The following is a 20,157-nucleotide window of genomic DNA, read 5'->3' as shown; positions in this document are numbered from 1 at the left end:
CTTTCGGACTGACATCTGCCTGTCCTTTCTGGTGTGGCTGGGACCATGTTTCCATCACAAACCTAATTTTTTTGGTCCATCGTGACTAGAGGCAGCCTGTGCTCGGAAATGGATGCATCTGTTGCATTTATGCACCAAGTCCAAGGCAAAAGTAAGATACTGTGTACAGTTACAGCAATGGGAATAGCACCAACACCCAGTTTGAGCATTAAAGCTGGATTTAATGACTCTTGCCCATTGAAAGAGTCCAACTCCTGCATTAGATTCTTATAAGTAAAACCAACTGGTGCTAAAGCATCTGTCTGTAAGATTCCCAGCCTCAGGGTTCTCTCCGCTCCAGCTTGTTTGGGAATTTGGTCTATATTGTTCCTTTAAAATAAGCCTGCCTTGGCTAGTCAGCATCTTCAGAAAGCTGAGGAAATGGGGGTCATGCTGCAGGAAGCAGTTCAATAACGGGCGTTTTGAAAGAAATTACTCTCGTGTCCCTGCAAAGTTTTTCCTTCTTGTAGTGGACAAGTGTTGTTAATAAAGCTCTGGATTAAAGCCAAAATTCTCTGTTCAAGAAGCTGTCAAGAAGCTTTAACAAAAGTTTTTTGATTCAAATAGAGAAGCAGAACTATTTAGACTTCTGATTGTGAGTGACCACTAAAACAAGCTCTTTTCTTTAGTGAAGGAGCAACTGTATAAAATACATAAATGCGGTTTCAAACTTGAGATTGCACAAGGTATACATGTTTTGGGTTTGTTGAGCTTTTTTAATTCTTATTCCCAGAACTAAATAACTTTTTTCTGTTCTCTAGGGATTTAAGTCATAATCATTTATTATCATCCAATTGGAGCATTGATTTGTCTGTCCCTACTCTCCAAGAAGTGTAAGTTGTTTTTTATGAGGATAAAGTCTAAAGATATCCTACATAATTCTAATTAGAATGTTTCATTGCATGTCAAGATACCTGGTCTGTCTTGCAGAAATATCCAGTGCAAGTTAATTAAAAATTTTATGTATAAAACTATTGTGTTCTGAGCAGAAATCTTTCCCATGAAAGATCAAAAGACCAGTATTTTTAAAGAGAAATGAGGAGTAGTTGTTTTGGCTATAGCTGATTTTAAGTGAAAGAGAAGTAATAGTATCCATGAAAATGAGAAAAGCTAGCATGTTTCACTGTTCAAATTATTGGTATTTAGGCTCTTGTGGAGTCTTTTTTGTCAACTACTAAGTATTGTTAATACAGTAAAATTTTTAAATGCATTGATATGAATTATTTCTGCTGTATACAGAAGGATTTTTCTTCTCTTTGAAGTGTCAGTAATTTTTTTTGCCCTCTGTTTAAGGAAAATGAATTACAATGAGCTAAGTGAAATTCCATATTTTGGAGAAACAACTTCCAACATAACTCTTCTCTCATTGTAAGTAATAGCTCATCTTCCTTTTTCTTGTTTAACAAATGGGAGAACCGTGTTAGAGTTCTGCTACCAAATTGCATGAAAACATCTTTTTTCTTGAAATACTGCTCATGTGAAGAGCATCAGGGAATATGTAAGCACTCTTTAAAGAAATACAAATCAGTTAGACAATCAAGTCTCCCTAAATTAGCAATAAAATGCAGTCAACCAAGGCAGGCAGCTTTGAAGGGGTGGGATTCAGTCCAAGAACTTCCCACAAGGACCAGCTCATCTGTAGGCCTCAGAATTTGAATCTGTTCATATGTCGTGGTGGCAAATAGCTCTTGGATTTGCAGTATTACTTTAGGAATTAACACTTATAAGCATGTTGTGCATGTCCCATTCATGAAGCTGACTAGTACTGCTGGTATACAGAATCCTGCTGCTCTATCAGCTGTGCATCCAGAAGGATGAGATGTTGTGATAATATTTGTTGCTGATCTTTTTCAGGGTGCACAATACCATTCCAGAAATAAATGCTGAGCAACTCCAGGTCTACCTTTCATTGGAAAATCTAGATCTTAGTTCTAATCTTATATCAGAAATTAAAGCCTCTTCCTTTCCACGAATGCAACTGAAGTACTTGTAAGTATGAGTGATCTACTGTCTCTGGGATTCTGGCTCTACAATGATAGTGTTGGAGACCTCATTTATCCTTAAATTAGTGTCTTAAAGTTGACATCTTTACACAGCTTTGAACTGGTAGCAGTGCTTAATGGAGCTACAGATGTCCTTGAAATAAAATAGTTTTCATACCAATCTGTATTGTATTTTCCCAAATAATGCTGAAAAGAGCAATTGCTGTTGTCAGAATGCAAGTACATAAGCCATCAGGGACAGGGAATAATTTCTGCCCTGTTTGAGTTGATCACTGTGGACATTGTATTAACCATTTCTAACTGAAACATGGACATGCTGTAAAAATCAGCTCCTCACACCTATTCCTTTGGGAAAAAGGATTTAGCTTGGTGATTTAGATTTCTCATGTGACTTCACAAGTCTTGGGTTCTGTTAATCAGTGGTTGCTCTGAGGTGCTTGTGCCATTGTGTTCATCAAATTCTCTGTGTTCTGAAAGGCCTCCTTCCTTCTTCCTTCCTTAGGAATCTGAGTAACAACAGAATAACTACTCTAGAAGCAGGTTGCCTTGATAACTTATCTAGCTCACTAATGGTGATAAAACTGAACCGAAATAGGATTAGTGTTATTCCACCAAAGATCTTCAGATTGCCTCATGTGCAGTTTCTGTAAGTAACAGTCTTGAAAACATCCAAACCACATTTACAGCTGAGCTGTTAATCTCAGCCTGTTCTTGACTTGCACACAGTGATGCTTGTTGCAAGGTGTCTTAATATTTGACTGTCATCTTTATGAAAGGGAACTGAAAAGGAACCGGATTAAAATAGTGGAAAGTCTTACATTCCAAGGATTGGAATCCTTAAAATCCTTGAAAATGCAGCGCAATGGGATTAGCAGACTAATGGATGGAGCATTCTTTGGCCTGGGTAATATAGAGGAATTGTGAGTATGCCTGGTTGTGTAATTTTTTTAGCATAAAGAAAATGGCTCTGGGGAGTTGTGTCCTGTATGGTTTCCCTTGCATCAAGGCTGTGCTGAGATATTGACAAAATCATAGGAAGAGAGTATTTTCCCATTATTTTTATGTCATGTCTGGTTACTTCGGAAGTGGTAAGATACACTTCCCCATTCCTGGAAGTGTTCAAGGCCAGGTTGAACAGAGCAACCTGGTTTAGTGGAAGGTGTCGCTGCCCATGACAGGGAGTTGGAATTGGAAGATCTTTGAGGTCCCTTCCAACACAAACCAGTCTTGTGATTCTTTTATATTGGTCCTCTTTCCAGCTTCTTCCTACATGCTGATCAAGAATGTTTGCCCCTGTAGTTGCTTTTGCTGGTTTTCATTTGCAGTCTCATAACATGGGGTTGTTCTTTCCTCCGTGGCTTTGACAGTGTGAACACAATTATGTATGATGCAGTGTTAGCAGAAGACTTCTTTTTAAAAAAGTTATTTTTGAGAATAGAGATTACAGTTTTGTTTCTGCCACTTGATACCTGAAGCTGGTGTTTACTTACTCAGTTCTTCATATACTTTAGTTAATTTTTAAAATTCAACAGGATTGAAAGAATCATGCATTTTGTGTTGCCTAAGGCTTAAAGTTAGTAAATAATTTTGAGATCCACAAGATGAAATTTTGTAAGTAGATGTTTCATTGATTATCTTTTTGGCAAATGCTTTTTCTGTCTAATTCATTAGAGAACTGGAACATAATAACTTAACAGAAGTAAACAAGGGGTGGCTGTATGGGCTGCGGACATTGCAACAACTCTATGTTAGCCAGAATGCCATCACCAGGATCAGCCCAGATGCATGGGAATTCTGCCAAAGACTTGCTGAGCTGTAAGTCCTGGGCTACTATTCATTGGGGATTTTTGAAATGTTGCCGTTATTGATTGGCAAGAATGAATTGCCGAAGGAAGTACTCAATTTCCCTGCTAGGCCCATGGTAATGATGTATTTTAATTATAAGTATTCTGTTAGAGAAATTAGAACACAATAGTTAATCAAGTCAGATAGTATCTTAATAATTAATCCCCCTGCATGCCTTTAATGTGTGTGTTGAATGTTTTCAGAGACTTGTCATACAATCAGCTCACTCGCCTTAAGGACTCTGCCTTTGTGGGACTTGGTTTATTGGAGAAGCTAAACCTGGGTGACAATCGCATTAATCACATTGCTGATGGTGTCTTTAGAGGTCTGACAAATCTTCAAACCTTGTAAGTACAGAAAACTTCAAACACAAGTTTCAGTTTAATGCAATTTTAGTTTAAGTGGAGCTTTTGGAAGTAGAGACAGTGGATATTGAACTGCGGGAGCCTGAGGTCATTGTTGCTGCTGTCCTTCCTGCAGGTGTGGTAGGGCTGATAATCTTTTGGCTTGCCAAGATGACAATTCCAGCCCAGGTAAAACAAGACTACCACTCAATTGTAGAGGTAGTAAGAAACAATGACTTGGTCACCTTGAGTGCTCAGATGTGTGTCCTATGGCTTCTGAGAGGTGTCAGTACCTTGTGTGTCCAGTTGTGGAGCAAATAGCCTGGAACTCTTTATTCTAGAGAGTTTCTTTAGGTTTGGAACCTCAGAAACCAAGGACTGAGCCCTTCTGTGTTGTAGAAGGTGTGGTTTAGCCCATCTTGCTCACGTGCTGACCTCACAAACATAAGAGGGGGTATAGAATTGCTTCTTGCTGTTGAAGGCACGGCTTTGCACTTGCCAGGACCTTTTCTGGCAGATCTTTGATATTTCTGAAGAGACTCAGTCCTGTCCCAAGTAGATCTGAGCAGTTGTAATTATCCTAAACAGCAGTACTCGAGAAAGGAGTGAAAATTTATAACCCCTCTGTCACTTCATTAAATAAATGCTTAAATAAGCAAATTCACCAGAGAGATTCATGTAAGCAGTCATACTCTGTTAACCTTAATACAACCTTATAATGAAATAATTAAACCTAATTTCTTAGATTTAGAATAGCATGAAAAAGAACAAGAGCAGATTAATTAGTAGGTTGTCCTGGGCTCTCAGGGGTGTCAGCAGTGAGGGCCTGGCCCTTTGCTTTGGGACTGGAATGTGCAGGATGGAGAGCAGTGGTGATTAACAAGGCTCCAAGCATTAGTGCCCAGCCAGGCATGAGGAGCCAACTCCTCTCTCACACAATGAGGGGTTTTCTTTTGGGCTGCTCACTCATTTTGCTGAGTGGTCTGAGTAGTGGAGTGTAAAAATACCTCAAAAAACAAGAGATACCGTGTGGTTTTAGTTCCATCGTTGGTTGTGTGCTGGTTGTTTGGTGCTACAGCTGGTGTACGTATTTCTGTGTGTGGTTTTAGCAGGGCTTCTGTATTTCAAAGTAAGAAAAATAAGAAAATTGTGCGTTACCACTGATGGTGTTCTGGAGGTTGATCCCAGTCTCTTCCACAATGGTGTTCTACACAGTTTACAGTCTCACATAATGGGGAAGTAGATGCTTCATTTTCCCCTCATAGCACAGGGAAAGAGGTGTTTATCTGAGTGGTATATACAGTTACCTGTGTATGCTGCTAGTTTTGTGTCAATTGACTTGTTTGGAAGCTTCATCTAGCTGTTCATAGAACATCAGGTAAAACACAGGGCGGACTATTTTTTATTAACACGACTTCCTTTAAATCACTCCTCTCTATGCATGGTGGTATCAAAACAGATGCTTTTGGCTCAGTCCATGCCATTCAGGCTAAAAATGCAAGTGAATTTATTTCATCTTCTTTCTGAAATCCTCTCTAAACTGTATTGCTCTATTGTTTTTGCTGTTCAGACCTTTCTTTTCCATGAGGGGCTGAAGTGCTATGCTGAGGTCAGTCAGAAATACCATTAGCTGATAACAAGATTTGTGAGCAGAATATCAACTTCATCTTGTAAAGCCACCAAGGTGTGCCTGGCAGGCCTACACTGTAGCCTGTGTGTAATTCCTTAATATGCTAATGCTGTTATAAGCCTGTTACTTGTGAAGATCAATGCTGCTGGTATATTGGTTAATTCCCTTACATGAACCAACTTGCTTCAGGAGCCTCTCCCAGCTCCTGGCATATAGGCCACATGAAAAGTGCTGGTCAGACTGTGGCTTTCCTTAAATTCCACATCAAGTTGTGCTGCAGAATTTGTTTGTGGTGCTTACTGCAGAACTTATCATGAAGTTTTCCCTTTTGCCCCTCTGTAGTGAGAAATTTATCTCCTGACAAGTTTAGTTTTGTAAAAGATTTGAGACCTTCCAGGTGTGCCAGAGCCCCATACCTGGCCTGTCTTCCCCAGCTCATCACTAGCCCTGGTCACAATGATGCTCCAAGTCTTCTTTCTGAGAAATGTCTTCTCCTGCAGGGACTTGCGGAACAATGAGATCTCCTGGGCCATAGAAGATGCAAATGAAGCTTTTGTGGGACTCAGCAGGCTGGATAAACTGTATGTATTACAGATTAGGAGAACAACAGTACTTCCCAGGCATGCAGAGAGGGAGAGGGCAAAATATTGAGTAATTTTCAGTCAATGACACAAGGCAGAAAGCCTTTCTCATAGTGTTTCCACTTGTGTGTAAGGTGTAGTCCTGGGTTCCTTGTTCAGGAGCATCGGATCCATGTAGCACTGCATTTCCTTACAGCACCAGTTTGATGAGATTAAGCATAAGTATTTGACTGCATTTATTATTGAATACCTCACTCCCTCTGTGTGGTGATTGTCATTTCGTGTGCTTCTTTGGTGTGGGTAAAAGTTACTACTTATCAAAAAAACAACCCCAAAATACAAAGTATTTTTGAGCAAATTCGAAACACTATTGCATTAACAAACTGCTTGATACTTAGACTGTGCACTTTCCATCCAGTGCCACGTGTTTTGTAGGAAGCTCCATCCTGCGTAGTTACAAACGTTGTTTCTAACAAATAGCCTGGTGTGGGGGTGCAGTCCAGGAAGTTGTGTGATGGTTGCAGGTTGGTATTAGGAAGTTATTGCTTTGTTCCCAAGTTCTACTTATTGCTGTTTCATCCTTCTGACTTAAATTATCTTCTGACACATTTCTAAACCAAATCTCTAAGTTGAAAATAGAAAAGAAGCCCTGCTCTCAGGAAAATTAGTTGAGCCTTTAAGCTAAAAAGAATAGTATTTCATTCTGTATCTCAGCTAGAATTAGGAAAAAAGTGTAATTAAGCATCATAGGGTATTTCTTTTGTGTCTTGTTTGTGAACTCATATTGACATTCAGACTGGTTTCTGGGCCTTTATTTTCAGAATCTTGCAAGGAAACCAAATTAAGTCAATTACCAAAAAAGCATTCTCTGGTCTTGAAGGACTTGAACATCTGTAAGTATTTTAATTTGTAGAACTCCTAATTATTTGTCAACTTCAATGTTGTGTTCTCTGTGAGATTTTCAAGTATTTAACTGAAGGCAGCATATGAAATCACACTGACTCCTCATTGTGCTCTTTGCTTAACTTACAGAGACTTAAGCAACAATGCAATAATGTCCATCCAAGAAAATGCCTTTGACCAGGCTCAGCTGAAGGAGCTGTAAGTTAATAGCAATTATTTAGAGATTCTTTACAAGCCCTACCTTGGAAAGAATTCTTCAGCCATTGTAGGGTTCTTTGAAGTTGTCTGAAGTGTGCCTGCTTTCATCATGAAATATTTGCAGCAATGCTGGTAAAGTATCAACTCAAAGTTGGTAGCAGAATATTTAGATTTAAGGTTTGATAAAATCTTCAGCTGCATTTCCTTATTTGCAATTAGGAGGAGTTAACTTTTTTCTTGCAGTACTGAACCATTAAGCTTTTCGTATCCCATGATTTTGCAGCAGGCTCAGCACTGCATGTCGGCAGTGAACAAAACAAATAATTCATCAGGAATCTCTCAGGGGGATTAGCAAATCCTGTGTTTTTCTTCCAATTTTGGGGGGCTAGGGAAAGGCTTTAAAATTCACAACTAGACAAGATTTTCTATGTGCTCAGCAGATGTTTAAGCTCATAGGGTCTCTTGTGGTCTTTAGACATCTGAAGTAGTATAACGTGAAATGACCTTCCCACCCAAGACTATTACTACTGTAATGCAGTACTTTCTGTGAGATGAAGTCTCTGACTGTTGTAATCTGGTCTAAACCTGTTACTCCATTAGTTAACCTTGGCCAGATGGATTTAGTCTGCAAGATCTGCCACTGTGAGGAAACGATTTCAGGTGTTGAATTTGCCTTCTCTGATGTATTTTAAAAGTGATGAGTCATTGATATGTGCAGGCAAAGAGTAGGAGGGAATCCTGGCTTGTTTGGTGCCTCTTTTCTCCCATGACTGGCTGCATCTTAGGACAGATCGCTTCTTGTTAGACGCTAGACTGTCTCAAGTCAGTCAAACTGGTATTTGGAGTATGGCAAACAAAACTCAGCCCCCATGTCTTGAAGTCAGTTCAGAGGTGGCATCTGGCACTCCAGCGAATGAGTAATAACACGTAGGAAACTTTGAAAGCAGATGGTAGGAGAGACGAGACCCATCATTGTTTTCTGTGGAGCAGAGAAAATGAGCTGCAATTGATATCTGTATGAAACAAATCACTTTTGGCCTTAAATATTTTTCAGCTGGCATTAAAATGAGAATTGAGGCTTCTACTCATTTCATAATGGCAGTTGTGTTTAGTTTGAAACATGGAGCTGCACTGCAATGTTATGTTCTTTTGATTGCTTTACAGAGGAATGAGAAAATTTTAAAGATAGGCTTAGTGGTTTTGGAATTGTTTTTTTTAGAAGTTGAAACTCTGAGTTTATATTCTCCAGGATTAAAACGAAATGTTAGGTCTTAATGCTGACATAGAGGGACTGATTCTAGCATAAATACTCAAGATTTTATAATAAATACCCATAGGTATTAAATAATACTGTAAATCTGATATGTCTGTATGTGTATGCTTTAAGTTGCTTTGCTGTGTGAAATCATGTGTATGCATGTGAAACAAACTTCACTCACCCTTTTGTTTTGCCCTGTTTCTGCAGAGTGTTGAACACAAGCAGTTTGCTTTGTGATTGCCAGTTGAAATGGCTGCCCCAGTGGCTCAGAGAGAGCCATTTGCTGCAGGCTGTCAGTGTCAGCTGTGCTCACCCTGAGTGGTTGGCAGGACAAAGCCTTCTCAGTGTGGATCCTGATGACTTTGTTTGTGGTTTGTATTTTTTTAGTGACTTCTGATACAAAAGTACAGTAACACAAGTCTTGTAGCTGAGATCAAGCTGCAGTTCTGAGGAGGTACATGGTCATGGCCATGGTGCCCATGTAGGTCCCTGAGTCTGCTGTGAGTTTGGGGCTTAATTTGGCATCTCTTTGCTCTGGTTTGTGGTGTTTGAGCACTGAAGTTAACCCGAAGGAGTAGTGCTGTTGGGCATTGATTTTTATTGAGCTTACTAGTAAGAATGGATTATGCTTTCATTCTCCCTGCTTATGACTACCTTTAGCTTTGTAAGGTCTGTTAAACACTTTCTTTCTGCTTCTTGCCCATACCAGCAGAATATTGCAGAATCATAAATAGTTTGGGTTGGAAGGGATCTTAAAGTTCATCCAGTTCCTACCCCTGCCATAGACAGGGACACCTTCCATGAGAACAGGTTGCTCCAAGCCCTGCTCATCCTGGCCACGAGCTCTTCCAGGAATGGGACAGCCACAGCTCTGGGCAAAAATTAGAGTAGTTGAGGCTCTGGCACATTTTCTAGTGCACCTTAACTGTGATGTTTATGGTGGTCTCAAACTCTTTGCCCAGAGTCTTCATGAAGCTCGTGGCAGGCCTGATGTTTCCTTTTCCTGGTGAGCAAATTTATAACAGTTATTTGTTTATGTGCAATTCTTTTATTGTTTTGGTGGTAAAGGCTACAATAGTAATCATGTAGGTGCACTCACCCACTTCTCCACTCCAGTACCACCATGGTGGCATCTGACAGAGCTCTGCATGTGTCTGTGGAGTGTCTTTGTTGAATTTATGGATATGGAAATCAGTTTCATCGAGTGGGATGAGTTAGTGAAGTTCCAGCTTGTTATGCTTTGTGCTGGTAGAACTTCAAGGCTCTTCAGGGTATTTAAACTATCTGAAAGTAAGTCTCAGTCCTTCATAAAATGGTCTGGCTTTTCAGCTGAGCAGGATTTTTGAGTGTGATCTAAATATAGCAAGTTTCAGAAGTTGGACAAAAGGCAGGGCTGCTCAGCACTGCACTTCTACACTGATTGTTTTCAATGCTGATTCTTCTGCCTATTTCGCAGCTTGATATCCAGATCAAAATAGCTGAATTTGTGCCCCTCAAGCAGGACATCTGTGCCCAAAGTTTTGGGTTTGTTTACATTCTCTTTTGAGTGAGTTTTCTTGCAATATTAATTCAAGTTTAAGAGGAAACTAGCTGATCTTCATGCTTTTCTTTTCAGATAATTTCCCTAAACCACAGATCAGAGTCCACCCAGAGACCACGGTGGCCCTGCGAGGCACAAATGTGACCCTGATGTGCAGTGCTGTGAGCAGCAGTGACTCGCCCATGGCCACGGCCTGGCGCAAAGACAGCGAGGTCCTCTACGATGCCGACATTGAGAACTTTGCCAGGTACCAGCAGCAAAGTGGGGAGATGCTGGAATACACCACTGTCCTGCACCTCTTCAATGTGAATTTCACTGATGAAGGGAAATACCAGTGCATTGTCACCAATCACTTTGGCTCCAATTATTCCAACAAAGCCAAGCTGACTGTCAATGGTAAGTGGTAATGGTAAAAAAAGGAGAAACACTGGGAACCTAAAACTCCATTTAAGTAGCTACAAGTCTGTGATTTTTTTTTTTTTTTTTTTGTGGATGAAAAGCCTCTGTTCGCTTGTTTGAAAGTAGCATTTATCATCCATGCTTTATTGGAACACAATTAGTTGCTCATCTCATTAATTGGAGGTGGAATTCTTTAAACTAAAAGCTCCCTCTACTGTCTCCTCAGAACTCAGCACCTTTCCCACATGTTTGCAAAACTGGGGAAGACTCATGAGAAAACAAGTGGTAAAAACTCTGAAAAGTCAAAAGTGAAGTCTTTTTTTTATTTTTAGCCATCATAATTCAGTTTATTTTGAGGGAAGGGGGGGTAAGAAGACAATGTTTACATCAGTCAGCAGACCACTGGTCCCCACAGTACCTCGGAGCAGAGGTGGTGAGATGGAAACGTGCCTTCCCTGTTAGCAGAGAAGAAAAATGTGGCAAAGACTTTTCCCTTGATTCTTCCCATAAGAAATCATCTTCTTCACATCATCTTTGAGGAACTTAATGGCTTTAAACCGAAATAGAGTATGTTTGCATTGGATATTAGAAAGAAATTTCTCCCTGTGGGGTTGGCACAGGTTGCCCAGAGCAGCTGCCCCATCCCTTTAAGTTTTCAGGGCCAGGCTGGACAGGGCTTGGAGCAAGTTGGGAGAGTGGAAGGTGTCCTTGGGCATGTATTGTCTTAAGGGTCTCTTCCAACCCAAAGCATTCTGTGATTCTGTGAACACTGTAGATACTGTATTTAAATTTTGGGAGAAAGGCTCTTAGAAATAACCACTGAAAGTTTGTGCAGTTCTTCAGAAGAATCTGTTGCTCTCTCTTACAGAGTGTTTCAGATATGTTTTCGAATTTCCTTTCTGTTGTGGAGCTTTTGCTGTATTTTACCTGATAATGAAAAAGCTGAATTGATGTCCCCTTTGTTCCAGAGCTCCCTTCTTTCCTGAAAACTCCCATGGATCTCACTATCCGCACCGGGGCCATGGCCCGGCTGGAGTGTGCTGCTGAGGGCCACCCCCCACCCCAGATCTCCTGGCAGAAAGATGGTGGCACAGACTTTCCTGCTGCAAGAGAGAGGAGAATGCACGTAATGCCTGAGGACGATGTGTTCTTCATTGCAAATGTGAAGATGGAAGACATGGGCATCTACAGCTGCATGGCCCACAACATCGCAGGGGGACTCTCAGCCAATGCTACCCTGACTGTGCTGGGTAAGTGTGACTGGCCTGTGCTGGCAGGTGGATCCCTGCACATCTGCAGTGGAAGTGTAGCTTGGCTATAAGTAGCAAGTTGAAATGGTGGAGAATGAAGTTAAAATACAAAGAGCAGCACTTGGTGTGCTGTTTACACAGTGAAGCTTTAGAACCTGAGTTGCAGAGCTCCCTGGTGGAGTTGGAGTTAGTGTGATCTTTGCAGGGAGCTGAGGGGGCATATCTTAGTCCAGCAGTGTAGATCAGGCAGGTAATTTGTTTTGCTTTACAGCAAATTTTGTCACAGGTAATAAACTTGCCGCAAAAAAGATCAGTGGGATCTTGGGATGCATGAGAGAGCATTGCCAGTAGGTCAGGGAGGTGATCCTGCCCCTCTGCTCAGCCCTAGTGAGGCACATCTGGAGTGCTGTGTCCAGTTCTGAGCTCCTCAGGACAAGAGGGATGCAGAGTCCCTGGAGCAAGTCCAGAGATGATGAAGGGACTGGAGCATACTCTTACAATGAAATGGTGAATGGTTGGACTTGATAATCTTAGAGGCCTTCTCCAACCTAAATGATTTCATGATTCTGTGACAGACTTATGGAACTGGGCTTGTTCAACCTTGAGAAAAGATGGCTGATAACAGGAGCCCTCATCAATGTGTGTCCGTGTCTGCAGGGAGGGGTCAGAGGACGGACCTGGCTGTGCTTGGTGCTGGTCAGCAATGGGACAAGAGGCTATGGGCAGAAACTGATGCACAGCAAGCTCTGCATGAATGTGAGGAAGAACTTCTTTACTGTGCAGGAACAGGCTGCCCAGCCAGTGAGTCTCCCTCACTGGAGATGTTCCTGGATGCAATCCTGTCCTGTATACTCTGGCATAACACTGCTTGAGCAGGGAGGTAGGACCAGATGATCCACTAGGGTCCCTTCCAAGCTGATCCATCCTGTGAACTATGCTGAGTAATAATGGAAGGTCAGTTCCTTCCAGAGGGCAGCATTTTTTGAATACTCTGACTCTTAACATTATGGCCAAATTTAGAATTGGAATGGCACAGGTTTCCCAAAGCAGCTGCATCTGTCCCATCCCTGGAAGTGCTCGAGATGCTTGGATGGGGCTTGGAGCAAGTTGGTGTAGTGGAAGGTGTCCCTCTCTATGGCAGGGGATGGGAGAGGATGATCTTTGAGGTCCCTTCCAATCCAAACCATTATAGGATTTCATAATCCTTTAAAGTTATCTTACAATTTCACTTTTTGTCCCAGAAACTCCTTCCTTCATGAGGCCTCTGGAGGACAGGACCGTGACCCGAGGTGAAACTGCTGTCCTGCAGTGCATAGCTGGTGGCAGTCCTGCCCCTCGCCTCAACTGGACCAAGGACGATGGTCCCTTGGCAGTCACCGAGCGGCATTTCTTCGCTGCAGCAAATCAGCTCCTCATCATAGTGGATGCGGGGCTGGAGGATGCTGGGAAGTACACGTGCATCATGTCCAACACACTGGGCACTGAGCGTGGCCATATTTACCTAAATGTCCTGGCTTCCCCCAACTGTGATTCTTCCCAGAGTGCCATTGTCCATGAAGAGGATGGCTGGACAACAGTAGGGATCGTGATTATCGTTGTTGTGTGTTGTGTGGTGGGAACGTCCTTGGTGTGGGTTATCGTCATCTACCACATGAGGAGAAAGAATGAAGACTACAGCATCACTAACACAGGTTAAATGTCAAATCAACAGTCTCTGGTCCTGTTTTTAGTCCAAAACACTTGAAATTTCTGGATTTGTTACAAATGGATAAGATTAAAGAACTGAAGATTTCCTTTTAAAATCCCTTCAGGGTTTTGCCCAAATTCCTCCATTTTAGAAATTCTTTTAAATACCAGAAGTGTGCTAATTCTATTCCTTATACATTAGGTTTGCCCTACATTGAGGGAAAACAGTAAAGTTTGGAAGTAGGTATTTGAATAAATTTAGAAATGTTTTCAGGGCTTGGAATAATAGGTGTACAGTTTCTTTCTGGCCCTGTCATCTTTGAACTGGCTGTCTGGATTTGTAATTACTGAGGTAGAAAAAAGATACCTACATGCAAGTTGAAATTCTGGGTATTCTTGTTAATGTGGGGAATACAGTAGTGCTGGTAATACCTTGAAATCTTCACACTGTTTAATGTTGCCAATGTTAATCCTGCCTTGCAGAGGAGATGAACCTACCTGCTGACATTCCTAGCTACCTGTCCTCCCAAGGAACACTGTCTGAGCCTCAGGAAGGCTACAGCAATTTGGAGGCAGGGAGCCATCAGCAGCTGATGCCTCCAGCTGGCAGCTACATGCACAAAGGCACAGATGGTAAGCAGAGACCTCAGGTGTGTTGCCAGTGTCTCATCAGGATGCCAATGCACAGTCTCGTCCTCACAGCTTAAGTGTCAAGATCTTTATCCTGTTTCTTTCCTTTGGCATCTCAAGAGCCCAGGCAGAGGAGGTGGAAATAGATTTTGCTTGGAAGGTGACTAGCTGTTACTCCTGTCCTTGGTATAAGGTTGGCTGGTTGGTTTGTTACAGTTATAACTAAAGGGTCTGCACTATTTCCCTACCTTGTTTGGACAATTTTCTGGATGTTCATGTCATTGAGCTTACAGAGATTTCAGAGATTTTTGAGCTTTCTTTGTCATCAAAATGCTGAGGACTCTTCACTCGTTATAGGCTGGCTTGAAAATTGATCCTCAGTGCAAATTTTTCACACCTGTCCATGGTCCCTCCAGCCCAGTCCCACTGCAATAGAGTCTGTATCAGGAAGGAGTTGAGAAGCAGCTCATCTAAGTGACGGGTTTATCATCAGCTCTGATGTGTGTAGGCATGCAGGGGCAAGTCAGGTCTAAGATGGATGTGGGCAGGTATCCCAGCTTTATCCCTAGGCTATTTCACCTTGGTGTCCAAGCTTGGCTGCACCTGCATTGAACTTTTTTGCCCATGAAATAGGGGAACATGTCTGTGGTTCCCCTGGTTAGCTTCAGAAGGGGACTGCTGTATAGAATTTGGATGGGGGGAGCCTTGGGGGGTTTCTCATGTGACCTCTCAAGGCGAGTACTCCGTTACTCCCTTAACTGTAAAAAGACACTTCAATCTGTGCTGCTGTAATAAATGATCATACCAGGACATATAGCCTATGGAAATCTGGCATCCTCATCCTTTTTGAGAGTAGTCTGTTTTTCCATTGTGTTCATCAGGTGGTGCAGCACCATTAGTGATCTGCTCAGATTGTTATGACAACGCCAACATCTACTCGCGGACCCGAGAGTACTGTCCCTATGCCTTCATCACTGAGGAGGACCCACTGGATCAAACCCTCCCAAATCTCATGGTGCAGATGCCCAAGGAAACGTACACAGCACACACCCAGAATGAAACCAGTGCTCTGGGTGACCTCTTAGCAGACAGAGATGTGCCTGTCTTCCTTACCAACCATGACAGAAAAAGTGATAAGAAAATCTCTTCCCAGCAGATTATTGGTGAGTGTCCACTTTTCCTTTTGTTGCTTTGTAGTCCCTGATAACTTTCACTTTCGTGATGCTGCCCTTCATTATTGACACACAGCTTCAAGTGCCAGTAGTTTGTGAAATAACTCACATTTATTAACCGCTTGTTCTCCAAATGCCCATGTTGCATCAGCAAGCAACAGCTGGCATCCAGTACTTGAGATTGAAGAGGGTGATGTTAAAAAGATGATAGAATTTCTTAATTTGCAGGTTTAAGTTTATGGAATGTGAGCATTTGCTTATACTTCAAGGACATGTATTAACGAAAAGTTGGAGCTTCACAACAGCCTTTCTGTTTGAGCTGGCCTGAAGTTCATAGAACTCCCTAAGTTGGTTATTTTTCTGTTGACTGTCTTCCAGATCACCTTTTAAAAAATTCACACTGAAACTCTGTGTGTTCCTGGTTACTGTAAGAGATTGCTGGAAAAGGAGAGCATCTAGTAAAATGGTTTTCTCTAGTAAAACCAGAGAAAATCTTCTCAGAAGGATTGTAATTGCTGAGTCACAGAGCTCAAATCTTTCTAAAATCTGAGTGTCATTGATCTCTGCTCTTTGTGAGCTGTGACAGCACCTGAGGGAACAGCTGGAGCTGTGTCAGGGGTGGTTTGGATTGGGTGTCAGGAAAAGGTCCTTCATCCAGAGGGTGGTCACGCACTGCCCAGGCTCCTCAGGGAATGGGCATGACCTCAAGGCTGCCAGAGCTCAAAGAGTGCTTGGACAACCCTCTTCAGGCACAGGGTGGAATTTGTTGGGGTGCCTGTGCGGGGCCAGGAGTTGGACTCGATGATCCTTGAGGGTCCCTTCCAACTTAGGATATTTCTGGATTCCATGAACTTGCTTCTGTTCATCTTGTAATTTTTCTCCCTCAGAGCCCTTCCAGGTTCCTCTGTGGGGAGGCAGCAAAGACCTGGCTTGCTCTCGCCCACAATTCCTGCACCATCCATTGGCCCACGAGGCCCCGCAGCCGCTGCGGAGCGACGGTGGCCGGGACCCCGCATCACCCAGGCCCTGCCACAAGCTGAGGGAGGAGAGCTTTGATTTTAACAGGACACAGAGCATTCGTGACCAAAGTGAAACCACATAAAACACTCGCAAAGCCTTGAAAGCAAATCCACGTTGACTGGCTGTATTTACTACCTCAGTACTAACCCCAAGGCCAAAGATGCTTGTGTATGTGTCTGCAAGTACTAAAGAGTCAGACTCTTGGAGGAGATGGCACATGCCCTTTTTTCTGCAATTTTTCAATTGGAAATAGGAATGTGCACCAGAGAACACATGGAAAATTAGTGCTATCTACAAAAATAGCATTAAAATATGGATTGTGTGATGCTGGAAGCAGTCTTTGTGGTGGTACATGTTTTGGAAAGCTCTCAAGAGCGTGTGTAGCTATTTCACAGTGTTTTGTCTGCTTGGAAACAAACCATCAGGGCCTCCTCATGGAATTCCCCCGGAACTGTAAGCGTAAAACTCTTGGCCAGCTTTTCCTTCCTTAGACTGTTGGCAGGTTTCTGTTGCCAGTCTAAATTTGGGGCTTGTTTTCTTCTATGAATAATGGACTCTAGTTGTAAATAAACTCGCATTTATAAATATTTTGTATACACTAAGCATATAAATGTGTTGACTGTAATGTAAATTATTTTTTATTATGCCAAAGTATGTATCATACTGTTAGTCTTGACAGCTGCATATCAAGCCATATGGGGAGCTTGGGGGGACTGAAAGCTTGTTTGTGGGGGAATAGAGCTGTCTTTGTTTTGAAAAGTGCATTTACTTATAGATATGTGGTAGAACTGTGATATTGATGAATTTCATTGTTGCCTACAACTGCGTGCCTGGCTGACCTGGCTGCAAGCTGATCCATTTCCTGATAGTAGCAGAATTTCAGGGTTTATCTAAGCTTTTATCTATAAAAAACCCCTTTGTATTGTATCTGCTGAGAGGGTCTCCATATGTTTCCTAGCTGGCAGTTAAGTGCACTTTTAAAAAGAATGTGGTGATGAAAAGCATGAGGTAAATTGAGAGAGCACTTGATGAATACTTATTTCTTCTGCATAGCCAAAGGCATATGGAGTTTACAACACTGGTCCTTTTCTGTTGTAAAATATCAGGCTACATTGTTGAACTGATAGTACCCTCAAATCTTGGTGTGGTCAAAATGTTTAAATATTTGACAGGTGAGAAATGATACAATGCAGGGAGCCCCTCCCTACTGAAAGATCTTGCTGACACAGAGGAAGCTCAGACTCCATAGTTTCAGTGAGATGTGCCTGAGAAAATGAGGAAGACAAATGACATTATAAAGGCTTTCTGGGAAGTTGTTCTTTTTGGGGGGAAATGCCCCTTTTTGTAGGTGTTAAAAGACTCCTCAGGGATGGTTTTTGGCCCAGCTCAGTTGTAGGTATGTAAGAATTCCCATTGGTCCATTCCTGGACTGAAAGGTTTGCGACTCAATTGTCAGGTCTGGTCGTGCAGGATCACAGCGGAATTCAGAGGCTGTGGTGAAGTGTTTGAGTAAAGGAGTGGGGAAACACTGAGACTAATGATGCTTTTCCCATGGCTCTTTGGACAGGAATAATAGTCAAATCATTGCAAATGAGTAAGTATTTTTAAGGCCTCTTCCCCTGCTCTCAAAGCCAGCATGGCTGCTTTGGTAGGCGGCAGCTTTAGCAGGAAGGGGATGCAATTGTCCTTGACCTTTGGGTAAAATAGAGAGGAACACAGATGTGTAAATTTTGGGATTCTGACAGGTGAAATCTTTATTAAAAAAAAAAGGAGAAATTATCAGTTAGTTTCTTTCTGGTTCTATTTCCTCCAGACTTTTCCTTCCCAGACAGCATTTAAGGCACAGCGCTTATTCTGAATCCAGCGTGCTCCCTGCTGCAGGGACCAGCACTGTCAGTTTAAATCCAGATGAAAAAGGTCATGCCATGAAACTACAGCAGCAGCAGCAGCAAAGCCTTATCATTTTGGGCTGCTCTCTCAGCCAGTAGTCACTCAGGCTACTGGACAAGGTGCTACTGGCATCTGTGATTCCTAGCAGTGGGAAAACCACATCCCTGCTGCTGCTCTCTCATCACTGTTTGGCAAATGCTTGTTCCTATTTCTTTCATTCCTCTCTCGCTTTGTAGGAGCTGAGCTCACACAGATCTGTCACAGTGCAGCTGGCATCGTCCAGACCCTTGAGAGTACTTGGGGTACAACTCCCTGGATCAAGGAGGGTGAGACCTGCTTGTCCTGGGTCAGGGCTTTAAAATCCCTGCTGGCTGTACCAGGACTATGCTGGCTGTCAGAGAGCGCAGCTAAAGCTGCTCTGATTTCTGTGAGAGAGTGGCCTATAAAAGCTGAATCCTGAATTAAGACATTTACATCCTTCCATGAGCATTTAAAGTCCATAAGCTGGTTGTAAATAGCTGATGCTTGTGAGTAGGTGATACTTTGCTGTGGAAAAACTTCTTTGGTAGACTTGGAGGAGCAAATCCTGTGTCTTGTTTCCCCTTTGCAGAGGGACAGAGTGGCCTTTCTTTTTTCAGTAAAAACAAGCAATTGCCTCAATCAATGCCAAAGCACTACCAGTACAGGAACTGAGAGGGGTCAGAAGCAGCAAGAGCAAAGCTGCTTCTGTTCCCTCTTACTATTTCCTATTGTCTATTTATATTTTTTTCACAGCAGAATGTATATTTTGTATAGCATCTGTAATATATGTTTGTCCATTGTAACATATGTCCAAACAATAAAATGCTGTATACATTGAGCATTCAGTGTAACTCTGTTAGTTTGCAAATTGAATAATTATATTTTGTCCTATAGTATTTACTCTGGTTTTTCCCTCTCTGAAAATTAAACTTTGCCAACTGGACGTGGTTCTGGGACTCTGAGATTTGGACAAGGTGACCTCCAGAGGGTGTTTCCATCTCAACCATTCTCTGATTCTGTGATTCTCATTTCAGTTTTCCTGCAGGAAGTACCTGTACCCTTTTTGGAAAATGGAGGAGGGGCGGTTCTTCCGTGGTAGTGTTAACTCTGGGCCAGAAGCCTTGCAGATCACTGTGCTCCCCACACTTTTCTCCTGCTTTTCTAATGCTGCCCTCCTGCTCTGTGGATCCTCTGAAAAGGATTTTCTTTCCTGCAATGCACTGTCAGCACAAGTTGGTGGGAGCATTTTCCACCTGCCAGCCGCAGGAGGTGCTGCTAGCCCAATCCCCCCTGAAAACCAGCATGAGCTTTTTATTCCTTTGAATAACTCCCTCTCTCTCTCCCTGCATTCTTCTGCTGTTTCATGTTCTGATAATTAATCCCCTTTGTTTTCCTGTGCTCTGCCCTGTGTTCTTCACTCTTGTGCTTGTTCCCAGATCTCAGCACCAACGAGCTTTTCCCAGGTTGAGTTCCTGCAGCTGCTTTGTCCCCGACTCCTGCTGACAGAGATGTTTACACCCAGGGAAAGAGCTCCCACGAGCTGCATGTGCCTTGCTCCCCCCACCCTAGACACACTGACCACCACGTTACTCTGAAGGAGGACTTTGCACAAGGGCATGCAGTGTCAGGACAAGGGGGAAAGGCCTTAAGCTGATGAGGGAAGGCTTAGAGTAGATAGTAGGAAGAAATTCTTCGCTGTAAGGGTGCTGAGGCCTTGGCACAGATTTTCCAGAGCAGTTGTGGCTGCC

The 20,157-nt window shown here is 42.5% G+C and overlaps 1 protein-coding gene across 2 annotated transcripts in view; it reads left to right on the top strand.

Annotated features, from left to right (window-relative positions):
• The window catches only part of LRIG2 (leucine rich repeats and immunoglobulin like domains 2), a 43,937-nt gene that overhangs the window by 4,447 nt on the left and 19,333 nt on the right, over positions 1–20,157 (top strand). The window contains exons 2-18 of one of the 2 annotated variants that reach the window (XM_059868088.1): positions 801–872; positions 1,333–1,407; positions 1,894–2,028; positions 2,545–2,688; positions 2,819–2,962; positions 3,714–3,857; positions 4,091–4,234; positions 6,362–6,442; positions 7,264–7,335; positions 7,475–7,543; positions 9,009–9,172; positions 10,417–10,737; positions 11,709–11,990; positions 13,232–13,681; positions 14,160–14,309; positions 15,188–15,469; positions 16,366–19,247. In XM_059868088.1, coding sequence (XP_059724071.1) covers positions 1,337–1,407; positions 1,894–2,028; positions 2,545–2,688; positions 2,819–2,962; positions 3,714–3,857; positions 4,091–4,234; positions 6,362–6,442; positions 7,264–7,335; positions 7,475–7,543; positions 9,009–9,172; positions 10,417–10,737; positions 11,709–11,990; positions 13,232–13,681; positions 14,160–14,309; positions 15,188–15,469; positions 16,366–16,580 — 2,868 coding nt within the window. In that variant the 5' untranslated portion in view covers positions 801–872; positions 1,333–1,336 and the 3' untranslated portion in view covers positions 16,581–19,247. Of the gene's footprint in view, positions 1–800; positions 873–1,332; positions 1,408–1,893; positions 2,029–2,544; positions 2,689–2,818; positions 2,963–3,713; positions 3,858–4,090; positions 4,235–6,361; positions 6,443–7,263; positions 7,336–7,474; positions 7,544–9,008; positions 9,173–10,416; positions 10,738–11,708; positions 11,991–13,231; positions 13,682–14,159; positions 14,310–15,187; positions 15,470–16,365; positions 19,248–20,157 lie in introns of those variants that run through there. The other variant, XM_059868087.1, reaches the window with a different exon arrangement.

The sequence above is a fragment of the Haemorhous mexicanus genome, chromosome 25 (assembly GCF_027477595.1).
Source record: "Haemorhous mexicanus isolate bHaeMex1 chromosome 25, bHaeMex1.pri, whole genome shotgun sequence".
NCBI lineage: Eukaryota > Metazoa > Chordata > Aves > Passeriformes > Fringillidae > Haemorhous > Haemorhous mexicanus.
The sequence above is the reverse complement of the archived record's forward strand: the minus strand, read 5'-3'. Positions and strand labels throughout refer to the sequence as shown.